The sequence below is a fragment of the Vidua macroura genome, chromosome 3, assembly GCF_024509145.1.
Source record: "Vidua macroura isolate BioBank_ID:100142 chromosome 3, ASM2450914v1, whole genome shotgun sequence".
NCBI classification, from domain to species: domain Eukaryota; kingdom Metazoa; phylum Chordata; class Aves; order Passeriformes; family Viduidae; genus Vidua; species Vidua macroura.
This window is the reverse complement of record NC_071573.1, coordinates 42,702,543-42,713,091: the sequence shown is the minus strand read 5'-3', so window position 1 is coordinate 42,713,091 and position 10,549 is coordinate 42,702,543. Positions and strand designations below refer to the sequence as shown.

Sequence of the window (10,549 nt, the reverse complement as noted above, 5' to 3'; positions counted from 1 at the left end):
AAGAACACCATCAACTGGACTCTAATCTCAGAAAACAGATTGTTATTACCCACAGCCCTTTGGCAAACATTAGCGGTGTCGAGGAAATACTCTCTTTGACGCCTAAAGATGTTCTCAAGTGCTCCTATAAAAACAGTTTTGAAGTATCTTTTGGCTCTGGTAACTCATGGTACAGCACTCACCAAAATTCTACTTTTCAGATCTAGGGGTGGTGGCGTTTAGTTTGTTTCTATAGTGGTTGGTTGATTCACTCCTATCTTACTGCATGAAAAAAATTCTCAGGATTCCAACAGCCATTAATCCAGCCCCAAAATTCTAGTCTCCTTCTGTTCCTTAGAGCTGCCACCATGTCTCCTGCTATAAGGCAATCTTTTTTAATAGATTTATAAAGCTTGCTTACATGCAGTAACATAAACAAGACACATTTACAACCAAAGTGACTTGCCTTCAGATAATTTTGAGAGGTTTTTATTCTTGGCTTTTTGGTTGACCCTTGCTTTCTTTAGGTAGCAAAATACAATTCACAACCCAATATCATATTCAGGCACTAGGCTTTTCATTTGTGAGTAGGAGTCAAATCTCTACACTTTAGTTACGATGGCTTCATCTTTTTGCTTTTAAATAAAACACAATAGAACCACATCAGCCTTTGAAACAAACCCAGGAGAGGAACTGGTTTCACCCTGGCAAACCACACTGACACAGACAGACAAGCCTACAAGGAGCACTGGATATTCAGAATATTCAGAGGTGAAATTTTACTTCCTGTCTCCAACAGTATTTTAAAGAAATAATGGGTTTCAGTTCACACACTGAAAGCATGTGTCTTTTATCACAGCTTGCCCGGGTGTGATCCTGGTTAAGTTGCTAGCCCAGCTCTGTGTTTTACATCCCACCCGCTCTGATGTGAGGTATGCCCTGCAAACTTTTAGCCATATGGAAAGGATAGTACTAGGCTTAGAGGCTAAATGAGCCAGTCACCACTTCCAGCATTTATCACTATGTTATATACAAATGTAGTTACAATAATTTCTCTAGAAGACCCCATAAACTACTACCATTAGAAGTTTAATCCCAAGCTGCATATTTAATAAGAGGAAAGTCCAACAACTTAATTTTGGAATACAGACAAGGAAACCAGCTCCTAGTTCAAGTAAAGTCATGAACATCTCATCTTCAGAGATAAAAATTTGCTTTGTTTGCAACACACATACATGAAGGATGGATGGGATGCATCAACTGTCTTTTCTGAGACAAACACGTCGTGCATTCTTTTTCCCCATACGTCATGTTCCTCTCAAAGCAGACACCTATAGTATATTTTAAATTGGACTGTCCCATATTCCTCATACCCACCCAACATGTTGTATCTTGGTCTCATGTGCCAGTCTCTTCACATCCTACTTTACCATTTCTATTCAACTCATTACTTCCTCCCTCTCCTGCTAAAGACTTGAGCCTATCCCCAATGGTCTGGCAAGTGATATCTCATGTGTCCCGTCCACTTTTATAGCCAAGTCATTTGGGAGCTATGAGTTTGGGGTTCTTTTTTCGTATTTCAGGAAAGGCATAAATGTTCTGTATATTCATTCAACTTCAAAGCCATCAGGAAAACCTTGATGAAACTCAGTAAGTGGTAGTAAAAATGAACAGAGCAAATTCTCTGGAACTGGTTTTGTCTGGTAGGAGAGAGGACCTTGAAACCTGCTTCTGTCAGCTGCTATCCACCCCTAAAAGACAGGGTCAAGCAATTCTGATGCAGATGTTCCAGAGTGAACACAGCTCCTGCACAAAAAGACTTCGGTACATGTGCAGCAATTACTTACATTCAAGCTTTACAAGTGAAAAAAGAAAAATAAACCTGACAATGGGAGACCCAGAGATCCATACTTTGACCCCCATCCCCTCCAAACAGCAGGTGAGATCCAAATCCAGCTAAGACCCATGAATTTCTTCAAAGTCTTTCCTGCTCAGTACTCACAAATTCCTAAGTATTTGCAAGAGCATGCAGCTATCTGCATGCCTTCAGGCAAGGTACAAATGCGAGACTCTTGGAGCTTTGCGACTTTGAGTTTGCTCTTGTCACTTGGCATTCTCCTCTCTTCTTCAAAGCATTCAGCATGCACAGAAATGGCACTTTTCAGTCTGGCCATACTTACCAGTCTGATGGAGATGTGATTTTTCCACTCCTGACCTTGAAGTGGTCAGCAAAGCCAGATGTTTTACATATGATACAGGCTGTCAGCTCTCAAATCTGCAAATGTCTTTTCTGAGAAACACCCAAGAGAAACACTTCGTTTTCCCTGGTGCAGTGTTTGAATTTACTAAGCAAAACAATCCCCCTGCATATTGTGCTCAACAATGTGGTAATTTAAAAAACAAAACAAAACCCAAACCAGGTCTACACAGAATGGTTGCAAGAAAGGCTTCTTCCTTGTTCAATGTAAAACTAGGATGGGGAAGATGTACTTTCAAGAGAACTTCTAAGAAGTTATACAGCACTGAACATGGAAAAAACTTCAAAGCACTTTACCATCAGCTCAGTACTGCTACACTTGTGTTTCAACCTAAAAAAATGCCAAGAACTATCACCTTAGAGAAGAAATGAGCACAACTGGAACCCAAGTGCCATGACAGGTGCACTAATGCTGGAGACTCATCTGAAGATCCAGGTACCTCTTTCTAAACTAGCTGAAGACAGACAAGCACATGCAGGGGGCTTTGCAAAAGCTAGAGTGATGTCAGAAGCACAGCCAGACACTGTTTCCTTGATAACCATACAATTACTACAAAGCTCGTCAAAAGAGGAGGAATATTGTGTGCTATCTCTAACAGTTTTGCACCTGCAGACTCTACCATTCTTCTGTCCTCTCTCAAGGGCCCATAATTCATTGGGAGCCATGTAAGACTGAGGACATCCCATTAAACCTTACAAATCCTGTTTGAATGTGACTCATTCTTTACCTCACATACCTGTCAAAAGTGGTGAAAAAACTAGAGCTGACTCTACATCATAATCACTCTTCAGAAAGCCTAAAGAGGGTCCTGTTTTTGAGGGAGGAAATCATCAGGAAAATGGTGACCACACCCTGGTAACTGTAGGCAGTCTAGAGAAAAAAAAAGTCCCAGATCCTTCTCCAGAGCAGAAACAGCTCTGATTAAAAAAAAAAAAAAAACACCAACCAAAAACCACCAAACCAAAACACACCACCAAAAAAAAACCCAAAAAAAACAAACAAACAAAAAAAAAACCACTAAAAACACAACAACAAAAAAATAACAATGCAAACAAATATACCAACCAAACACCCACAACAAAGCAACCAAAATTCCACATACCCCCTTTGTCAGGAGGCATTCATAACTTAGTTGCTACAGAGTAGTATTAAAAGTTACAATGAGGGGTAGCAAGTATCTTTTAGAAAAGGGAGAAAGCTCAAAAATAACCACATAGTTTTCAAGAACCTTTATACATCATCTTTTTTAATTAGATTAGCTTTACAAGCAACTTGAGCTCTTTCATAATGAACACTGCTTTTGAAATTACACAACTTTATAGGCAAACTGTAAATGAATCCTGAATTTCTTTGCCTGCTATAGATAAAGGTCTCATATTTCACAGCCAGCTAACATCATGAATAAAAATAGCATTATGAAGCTTTATTTTTAACCAGGACTAGACACATACAGATCATAAGACAGTTTAAAAAATAGTTTTAAAACAAGGACCTGCTTGGTGATGCTCAAGACTGAATATTCAACTGACATGAAATGAACAGTTTCTAAAGGACATGGAAGAAATGGCTGACCTGATTTGTTGACCCTGTTGTAATGACTTACATGGAGTGAAAACCACTTTTTAAACCTGTCTGGCAAGCACAAACTTACAGTGTGATTAGAATTTGATACGATGTTTAACTGCAGCAGTTTGAATTACAGAGGGACTGAAATGACTTTAAAGGCTTATGCTTACATTTCTAAAACAAAACCAAACTTCTGTTAAAGGAATACTAATGAAGATGAAGTCGAAGAGGTGACTTTTTTGCTTGTTTCACTGGTAGCCTAAAAGCACTGCAGACCAGACAGTAATGGAGATTTGCACTCCTTGGCCAGGTTGGCAGAGGCACTTACAGTAAAGGTATCCTGTCTGTTTTACTGGGAAGAAAAGAGGAAAGAGGAAGAGAACTGTACAGGGCAAGAACTTACTAAAAAAGGAAAAGTGAAATCAAAACAAAACTGGGATTTCTGTTGGTTCTCCTAAATGATATACCAATACTGAATTTTTCTCCCCTTCTGTCAGTTTGTTACTGAACAATTAGCTTTTTCATGTTTTACATGAACAATAGTAATGTTTTTAATAAAAAATTACTGAGCTTTCCATAGAAAGGGTCTTTAATTGAATACAAACTATACAGATGCCAAAATTGTCACAAGTTGTAATATATACAGAAATATTTCTGTACACTCACATTGTTTTGGCTAAGTAAGGAAATAAGGGACAGATAGAAAACTGCAGTGGGTAAGGTGAACAACCCCCAAACTCCTGTAAATAAGAATGATGTCTTTGATAAGTTTGCATTTGTTTTCTCAAGCTTTTAAAGCTCAGGAAAGAAAAAAAAAGAAAGAAGAAGAAGAAAAAAAATCTGTGTCAAAAACATCCATTTCATAAAAATAAGAATATCACAGTTTCTGCACATCTCACTTTTATTCTGTGATATCCCATCTCCTGGATAAAATACAAACAACGTAAAAGAAAGTAAATGTTTTCTTACTAAATATATACTTCAGTATTGATCAAAAGGCAGTGCCTTTTTGGGGAAATCCTTCAGCAACAGTGAAAATTTAAGGATGTATTATTGCACAAGGAGCCTACAGAGTGATGCACTTCAGTGTGCTGACCACCTCCTTGATACTATATAATAGATCAAGGTCTCAACTTACAGACTGCATGGGACACCAACATTTGAAAAGGAAATTTAAAAAGTGAATTTTAGGTATTCTATTAACTTATATACAAAGGAAAGAGGGGTGGCAAGTATCTTTTAAAAAAGGGAGAAAGCTCAAAAATTTCTGTCAAGTAAGTAAGGAGGTTCTGGGTACCTCTAATAGCCTAGGAAAGCCCTTGTATATTCTTGTAATTTGATGGTATTTACTAGGTCCCCAAAGCCAATGACAGCAACCAATAGCGTCATGTTTACTTAGTGCCAGTCATTTAGAAAAAAAACAAAACAAAACAAAAAACAACCAAACATCCCCCCTTCAAAAAAAAAAAAAAAAAAAAAAAAAAAAAAAGAAAAAAAAGAAACCAAAGAATAAAGAAGAGACTTCCCCTCTGTGGATTCGACATAGAAAAACCACAAACTGAATGTTACTAATATCAAGATACTGATCTGCTTTTGTTAATAAGGTTCAAGAGAACATAGTCAAAAAAACCCAAAAAAAACCAATATACAGCAGCAATCTTTAAAAGTTAAGATTAGTGTGAGATATGATATAAAACAATCAGATTTTTAGCTGGTAATTAAAGTGCTCCTTTTCTGAATTAAGTTGTAAAAAAAAAATTAAAGTGATTATCAGTTACTGGCAACCCTTACATTAAATTAGGTCTTTCATGGCAGAGGAGAACAGTATGAACAGTTTTACAAAAATAGATCCATGTTATATTGGAGAATACTGTAATTTTTTTCCTTTTTATCAGTTTTTCTTTTTTTTTTTTTTTTTTTTTATGACTCAATTTTGATAAACTGTACCTGGTAATACAAAAATTACCCAAAATTCAAACTTTTACCATATAAAAAAAAGGGAGAGATGAAATGGATTCAGCTGGATGACAGGTCTGGCAAAATATAAGGATGGACAAATTCTATGTAGGGCACTTATTTATGTCCAGATGCATATGGTGTTTCTTAACTGATTGCTTATCTTCTTCACATAAGCAGTCACAGGCCTGGAGTCACAATGACATAGTACAATGCTTCAGCAGTCAAAGAACTTTCTTTTTGATGCAACATTGAAACACTGTTTGCTTCCGTATTAAGATGTTGGTTTGTTGTTGATTTTCCTTTATCTTGTTATTCACATTCAAAAGTTAATAGATAGCATCAAGATTTATCAGGGCGAACAGCAAGGGGAGTTGCTAAATCAAAGGCTTACAAAACATCTTTCCCAACTGAGTCAGAAGGTTTATTAAGTTCAACCCTCACACCTTTTTCACCTGCAGAAATATGAAAAGGAAAATGATATTTTTCAGTATTTATTAAAGTACAGTCTAACAGTCTACATCACTTTCCAGAATAAAGTTTTACTATCAAAACACAATATCCTATAAGCAAGAAAAACTCACACATATTCTGCATACCTTTAGTTAGACTGACACTTATCCAAAAAATGAATAGGTTTCTATTTTATGACATTTTATTCTATAATTTAATGTATTATTGTCAGTAGAAAATAAATTGCATCTGGCACAATTCTTGCTGCAGATACAAAGAATGCAATTATAATTGTAAATGAAAACTGAAACCACAACAATATGGTAATTTAAACCCATTACAGAGAAACCAATACTGAAGGAGGAAGAATTTCTTCACAGAAAGGGTGATTAAACATTAGAAGGAGCTGCACAAGGAGGTGGTGGAGTCACCATCTCTGACAGCACCAGTGCCATTGTCTAGTTGATAGGGTGGTGTTCAGTCATAGGTTGGATTTATGACCTCAGAGGTCCTTTCCAACCTAACTGGTTCTGTGATTCTGTGAAATTTAAACAACCCAGCCTTCCTTCCTTAAATGCCTGCAGTTTAGGGGGACCCTGGAAAGGGAGGTGGGCAGAAGGGGGAGCACCTTTCCTTCAGGCTTGAGCCCCTCCCCCCGCAACCATTTCTTCGCAGTCCCTTTGAAAGGGCAGCAGCTGAAGCTGTGCAGAGGCAACAAAACAGCTCTGATCCAGCAAGGCTGACTCCAGGAGCTGCAGAGTTGCACACTTGTGACATGAAGGCCAGCTTAGAGACAGACAGGCTTCCTGTGGAGGCCCGGCAGGCTGACTGGGAAGTCAACTGTTCCTTGCCAGGCATGTGCCATCAAGCAGTGGGACAGCCTGCCCAGCTGGAGCTAAGGGGCTCTCTTCGAAAGCCAGGCAGGAGCTACTCCCAAAATTCATGGTCACTGAAAGCACCAAGAGGGGCTGGACTGAACTGTACACACCTCTGGACTGCTTAGGAGCTCCAGACAGCAAAGAATGAAGTCTCAGCTGGAAATGACTGGCACACGTTTTCAACATCATTGGTTTCAGAGCTCTTGACAAAGCCATGTTCGTGTGTGTGTGCACTTGTTGTACACCTGATTTTGGTTTATTTTTAAACTATTGTAACGAACACAAAATTGTCATGTCAATTACAAGCATGACAGAAGTCCTAGGCCATTTCTCCTTATAATGCTAATTTGAACAGGAAAATTAGATCAACTTCCTTTTGGGGGAGAAGCCAGAGAAGGAAAACAGATGCTAGATAGGTGAAATTGGAAATGAAGGAAGTAAGTCCATTCTTTGACTACAGATTTTAATTTTAGGCTTCTGTTTTTCCAATATAAAAATTCTAGTCAAGTAAAGTTGTATTCACTTGTTGAATCCCTATATTCGTTCAAAACTATTTCAATAGCTCTCAGTTCTGCAGTGCCTTACAGTCTCTGGTGTATTTATCCTCCACATACATTAGGGAGACAAGAGTAGGGAGAAACTGTATCCCCCACATAAAAATACTGAGCAGCCACAGGTGTTAAAGGAAGTATAAGCAGGACAGGCATTGACCTGGATTTCATGAATCACTGCCCAGGAGTTCAATCCCTGGGTCACCTCCCGTGTAAAACCTGAGTTATGCCACTTTCTCTCTCTTTTTGTGCAGAGGGTGGGCCAAGGAGATGAGGCTAGACTTACCTACTCTTCCACAAAAAAATAACAATGATATTAAGAAGAGCTTACCTGTTAGATATTTCACTTTAGCTCGTGCTCTTTCATCTGCATCAAAATACCAAACTGTTATTGCGTACCTAAGGAAACAGAAGAAAAAAGAACTTCTGAACTATGAAGCAAAATACCAATGAAACACTTGACATGAAATACGACCTAAATTAGATGATACTTCCACAGTCTGACAGAGGAAAGTTTTCATAAAGCAAGCAGTGGGTTTTATTTTTTTTTTTTCCTACTAGTAGCTATTATCTGAAAAGTCCCTGAAAGGGTGATACTGATGCTCTAAGTTTACACTCTTTTCCCCAGTGAGTTGCTATTTATGGCTCTTGTCCAGAATAAGTCTCTGCCCCCATCACCTTGCCCTGTGACCTCATCTTTTTACTAGGTCAAGTTCATCACTGAGTCACACTGCAGTATCATATTTTTTTGGATATTTGCCTCAAGGGACAATTAACTACTCCTTCTTACATGGTTCTTCTGGTTTTCCACTGCCCATAGAGGATTTAAATACAAAATGCCAGCTGTTTAGAAAAGGCTTTAAGGAGCTTTAGTAAATGGCATTGCACCATGACTCTTCTGGGAGTAGAAAACAGTACAGCTTCTGGAAAAGCTGCAAGAGGATATGCTGAAGGTAGTTTCAAGTTACTTATTGCAAACACAGTTGTGTTATCTCACAGCTCCAGTCAATGTTCAGTGCTCTGGTCATCCATCCAAACATGTTAAAACATGAGCAACAGGAAGTCTGGATCAAATCATTTACCTATTGCCACTACCTGTAAATGTCACTTATCATGGGGAGCAGGGGGGGCAGTCAGTGTGGGTACCTTTAGCATCAACCACTGCCCTGCACTGAGGGACAAAAGAGAGATCAAGTTCCCCCTGTGCTTCAGACTGGGAACAACTCCTCTAATACTCCATAAAAATATTTGTGTATTGATGGTTATTTCTGTTCCACAACCCTCACCTAATTCCCAAATCAGAATATGGTAGCTTAGCTTGAAAATTACTATTTTCTGACAGCTCTCTCCCCAACAAGAGAGAACATTAAACTGAAGTAGCCAATCAATCTTCCAGTTACACAGTAGGGTGGTAAGGACAAAGGCAAGTCAGAAGGGTGTAAAGCCACTACAGAGAAATAATGAAGATGGCACCCTTTGGCTAAGTTGAGGCCTGCTTATGGCTCAATGTGCTCCCACAGAGTTCCGTCAAGCACACGCTCAGAAACTTCCCACCTACACACTCAGGAAGTTTTCTCCAAAATAAGAGATCAGGCAACACTACAAACTCAGCAACACAATGGAAGCCTACTCATCCGTTATCAGAAACCACTCTCCTTTTTGTCAGGTCATAATTCACAGTGTGACTAATTCCTCATTTCTTCTAAGATAGGCACCATGCAGTAGAGAGTCCATCACTCCTACCTTGTAGCAAATGCTGGTTGTACTTCATGAGGGTTGCGGCGATCAGACCAGAAGAATAGCAGTCTATCAAATTTGGGTTCAATATCAGCAAATTGGGCTTTACCTTCTGGAAATATCCGAAGGATGCCTCCACTTACCTACAAATGAAATATTTTCAAACAATGCTTGAGAGCCATGTCTCATTGTATTTAAAAATTCTGAGTATCACATTTGAAAATATTTCAGACACTTGGAACTGAAACAAAACCCTTTATCAGGTGCTATAGAAATTATGAATCTATGGCTTTTCTGTCAATACATTGCATTTTACAAAATGTTTAACACATTTTTCACAGAATGGTTTCAGAATGCTAAGTGCATTCATATTCAAGTAAAAGCTGTGAGTTAGATGGGGGGGGAACTGATGCATAACTATTAGCAAAACAAAAATGGACAAGACTGATTGATATTACACAGGTGGCTAAAAACACCTGATATAAATGGGAGAAATATTTTATTTCACATCTAAGTTTCACGTTTCCCCATTAAAGAGATTATTTCATTTAACTGTGGCACAAGTTTATGTGTAATTAAAATAAAGAAAGAGTAGGAAACTTCAAACTAAAGCTTGAATCTGTACTGCTCATGGTCAATTTAGATCTCTTCCAGGTTTTTAAACAGTTGAACCTACCTGTGTATGTCTAGAAATAAGCACAAGTAGGTGGGGTTAATTATATTTAAGTCACATTAACTTCTTCCTACTGATGGTGTTGATGTTGTTGAATCTAACTATAGATGGCCACCATAGACCTTCATGTCATAACAGACATAACAATTCAAGTACTAACAAGGCAAGTTGATAAAAATGACAGGGGCATCTGTGATCTAAGTCAGCAAACAAGAGATAATTTAGATCAATTTCTTCTCCTAAAGAAAATTTGAGATTCTTTTTTCAACAAACAATATACTTGCTAGTATAATAATTTGTAATTTAAAATAGATTTTGCAGGAAAGAAATGTCTTTGTTCCTAAATTAAATATCCAGCTAGTAAATTTTCCACAATCATTGTGAAAATGCAATTTGCTTGACTTCTACACTCTGGTATGGATTCTTTTTTTTTTTCCCAAGAGAGAAACCATAAATCAACTAAAAATGCCCCAAAGCTGTACTTTAACATGGGAAAGT

At 38.0% G+C, this 10,549-nt stretch overlaps 1 protein-coding gene across 2 annotated transcripts in view; it reads right to left on the bottom strand.

The window, feature by feature from the left end:
• Positions 1-3,462: 3,462 nt before the first annotated feature.
• EGLN1 (egl-9 family hypoxia inducible factor 1) overlaps positions 3,463-10,549 on the bottom strand; it is a 34,567-nt gene continuing 27,480 nt past the window's right edge. The window contains exons 3-5 of one of the 2 annotated variants that reach the window (XM_053973141.1): positions 9,385-9,521; positions 7,973-8,040; positions 3,463-6,214 (exon numbers count right to left, since the gene is read on the bottom strand). In XM_053973141.1, the coding sequence (XP_053829116.1) occupies positions 6,150-6,214; positions 7,973-8,040; positions 9,385-9,521 (270 nt within the window). In that variant the 3' untranslated portion in view covers positions 3,463-6,149. The remainder of the gene's footprint in view (positions 6,215-7,972; positions 8,041-9,384; positions 9,522-10,549) is intronic. The other variant, XM_053973143.1, reaches the window with a different exon arrangement.